The 3,806-nt window shown below is 39.7% G+C and overlaps 1 protein-coding gene across 1 annotated transcript; it reads left to right on the forward strand.

Annotated features, from left to right (window-relative positions):
* Positions 1-743: 743 nt before the first annotated feature.
* Positions 744-2,640, forward strand: MELLADRAFT_114554 (uncharacterized protein; the record flags this gene model as incomplete). Its single annotated transcript, XM_007419520.1, has 3 exons — positions 744-908; positions 1,785-2,534; positions 2,605-2,640. 3 exons carry the CDS (start codon positions 744-746, stop codon positions 2,638-2,640), a joined length of 951 nt encoding a protein of 316 aa, XP_007419582.1.
* Positions 2,641-3,806: the final 1,166 nt, after the last annotated feature.

Here is a 3,806-nt window from a genome sequence, read left to right on the forward strand (position 1 = left end):
ACGGTCAACAAGCTTTTCTGCTTTTGACTGCCAAATGTAATTCCGGAACTTCGTTCCTTTTGTTTCCTTTCTCATTTATCTTTTACTTTTGTTAAAACGCTTTTAGAAAAGCCATAAAGACTTTCCTATATGCGTTACTTTCCTTTCTCATCTTTGTAAACAATTATAAAGCCTTGTTTCCTAATTAGGGATTGATGTTTAAATCCCTCCACTCATATCTTTTCCAAACTCGGATTCTCAAAGCTGAATCCTCACGTTGTAAATATCATACGTTGTATTTCCTTTTACGGATTGTAGTGTTTTTCGAAAACACTTATAAACGGACCCATTTCTCACCGAAATGGATCCTCAAGTAACTTCACTTACAATTTCTAAAGCACTTGAAACCTGTAAGAATCACAAATAATTATTTGTGTGTTTTATTTTGTTATAAGTTTTTAGAGTCTAACAAATTCCCTATTCTTTTATTTCTTATCTTCGATAAAGTGAAATCATTTTCAGACCTTCAAAGGAAAAGAACCTAGTCACCTTCGAAAATCCAAAAGAATAGATTTTTTTATTAGCCTCATCGTTTTAGAACAAAGCAACTCTTTTAACACGTGAATAAGTTTCCCACTCTCTCACGCGTCATATCAGTTTCTTTGGACCTTAGTCCTTCTTAATCCCTGATCAGTTTTAAAATCGACTTACGGTTGTTAAACCCTCGTTTATAACAGAAACACCAAAGAGAAAAATTCGAAAAGATGTCATCCCCAATGATGAACAGTACTGACGGCCGAATTCCCGTCCAACAAGACGACATGGATCGAGTCGATATGTCGTTTCAACAACAAGCTCAAAGACTAGCGGAATTAGAGAACGCGGTCGGTCAACAGACACATCAACACGAGCGAATTACCAACGAATTGGTAAGTGCACTAAATACCATAAGAGATTTACAAACTGAAATATATAATTTAAAAAACGTACGTACCAACCGACAGGAGCCCAGGATAGAGGCGCTAAAGGTGGAACCTCGCAAGTTCACCGGATACGGTGATAATCCCGACCTTTGGATCACCAAAATCGAGACGAACTTTTCGTCTCGCAATTACCCAGTCACGCGATGGACTGAGTTGATCATAAACTTCCTCGACGAGGACGCCAGATACTTTTGGCATGAATTAGTAAAAAAACAAGATGGCCAGATCCCATCATGGATGGTTTTTAAAACCAAATTCTTTGAAAAGTATAGCTATTCCTTAGTGTTATACGAAGTGCGACAACAACTTAAAGCTCTATATTATAAATGTGACATCAACGATTATATCCTCAGATTTAGGAAACTAGCTGTCAAGATCCCAGACGAAAAGTTACCTTTCTTCGAAAGACGATTCTTGTTCCAAGATAAATTACCCGCTAGTTATCAACAAGATCTGAATAAGGTTGATCTAACCAATGAGGACATGGAGGTACTTTACCAAGCTGCTCGAGACTGTGAAAGGAATAATAAACTGACACGTACTGGTTTAAATTCTAATCACTCCTCCAATCATCATAAAAATAATCACCACCATCATCGTAACAACTTCAAGAACCATAACAATTATGGGAAACCACATGCTACCACCGCTACCACGTCCATGAGCGCTCCGATGGACCTGGATAACATGGATATCTCAAAGGTAGAATGTTTTAAATGTCATAAGTTCGGACATCGAGCCCGAGAGTGTAGATCGTCTAGTAAGACTAACAGACGACCAAATCTCACAATGGTGGATTTGACCCCGGATTCTGATTCACAGGATGATCCCGAGATCACCAATGAACCCATGGATCTAGCAGTTGTAGATATCCCACCTGAAGACAATCCCGTGTCTTCAGTAGAATCGGCCTACAACATCATGGGAAAACTCGAACCGGATCCTCGAAAGGAGTTAAGTGAATACGCCAAGACTTATATTCGCGATGAAATTCAAGAAAGAAGTTGGGATGAATCTGTCACCGAGCTAAGAAAATGGCATAAAGAATACAAACAAGTCATAGTAGACACCACAGAATTAGGTGATAAAAGATACCGTATTGCAAAAGAGGCTGAATGGACCTTCATGAAGCTGGCGAATCGCGATCATTACAATCATGCTAATACTACCAAATCTATGGAACACGAAACAGAATATAACTTAACACAGAAGAAAAAATTATATAACTTAAACGAATATCGAGAAAGAATCCTACAAGCTCTAGATAAAATGCAGTCCTCTCTCTCGAATCCGATAGATGTTCAAAACGACAAGGAAGTTTTTGAAGAGAAATATCAAAAATGGAAGAAACATCTTTTAGAAAAATACGCCAACAAACCCAGGTGTTGTGAGTCTTGTCGACTATTTGGGTGTGAAGATAGTCCAGAACCAGAAACTAACATAGCTGAACGTGCGAAACCAGCTCCAAAGGAACCAACAGAAGTCTTAATTCTCCCATCGCATGATCCTAACGGAAAGAATGCTTTATATTTCACGGATCTTGAACACACCTTAAATGAGGAGGATCAAGATGTAGTGATGGACAACACACTGATTGACGGTTTCTCTTTCACCAAAACCCCTTTCAATTCCCCTCTTATAGGCCCACATACTAGTATCTCCCCGGATAAAGAATTAGAAAGTGTAGAGGCGTGGAATAAAATATACTCCCTGTGTAAGAAGAGATCCAACGATCACTTGGACTCAAAAGAAGATGAAGAGGAACCAGTTTTTCTAGACTTACATTTGGTGGACGACCTGAACAATGTGACGAGTTCGTCTACTCTACCTTTATACACTTTTTTCACTAGCTCTAACTCCCCTTTACGCACAATCCTAGATACTGGAGCTGCTGCGAATTACATCTCTAGGGATAAAGCCTTAGAAATCTTAAAAAGCGACCTGAAAACTAAAGTAATCAACGAACCTAAACGCCAAGTCCGTTTAGCAAATGGGTCGACTGAGGACTGTGGACGTAAGATAGAATTTTTTATATCAGTGGCCGGCTTCAGTATGAAGATCAGTGCATATTGTCTAACCTTACCTCACATTGATTTAATCTTAGGACTACCCTGGTTTCAAGAGTACAAACCAGTCCCAGATTTTTCAACAGGAATCTACTCACTTTCTTCAAACCCGGCAACTTTAGACATCCGTCCAAATAAAAAATCAAGAGAATCAGTTATAAACACAATCGAAAAGTTGTCTCCTCAAGAACAAATCAAGAAACTAGCCGAGACCACGGCACCAGAGTGTTTTGCCGAAAACATTACTGTTGGAGCCAACACAACCTGTACTCACACAATCGATACAGGAGATGCAAGACCGATCAAAGCACACGGCAGACCGCATTCACCACCTGAACATGCGGTGATCAATCAGTTTGTAGAAGAGAGTTTAAAAGAAGGTATTATCGAGAAATCTTCTTCCCCTTGGTCCTTTCCTATTGTATTGGTCAAGAAAGCTGATGGTTCAACGCGGGTGTGTATTGATTACCGCAAACTCAACAATGTCACAATCAAAAACGCCTATCCGTTACCACAAATAGACGAAGTATACCAGTTTCTTAGCAATGCAAATTGGTTCAGCACTATGGATCTAAAGAGTGGATTCTGGCAGGTGCCAATGGACCCACGAGACAAGCTCAAAACTGCTTTCACTTGTCGAGCTGGACACTTTCAATGGAAGGTAATGCCCTTTGGTCTCTGTAATGCCCCGGCTACTTTCCAGTCCATGATGAATGACATCCTTGCTCCCATCATAGACAGGTACGCGATGGTTTATTTGGATGATGTTATCATATAC

This window comes from Melampsora larici-populina (assembly GCF_000204055.1).
Source record: "Melampsora larici-populina 98AG31 unplaced genomic scaffold MELLAscaffold_227, whole genome shotgun sequence".
In the NCBI taxonomy this organism is placed as follows: Eukaryota; Fungi; Basidiomycota; class Pucciniomycetes; order Pucciniales; family Melampsoraceae; genus Melampsora; species Melampsora laricis-populina.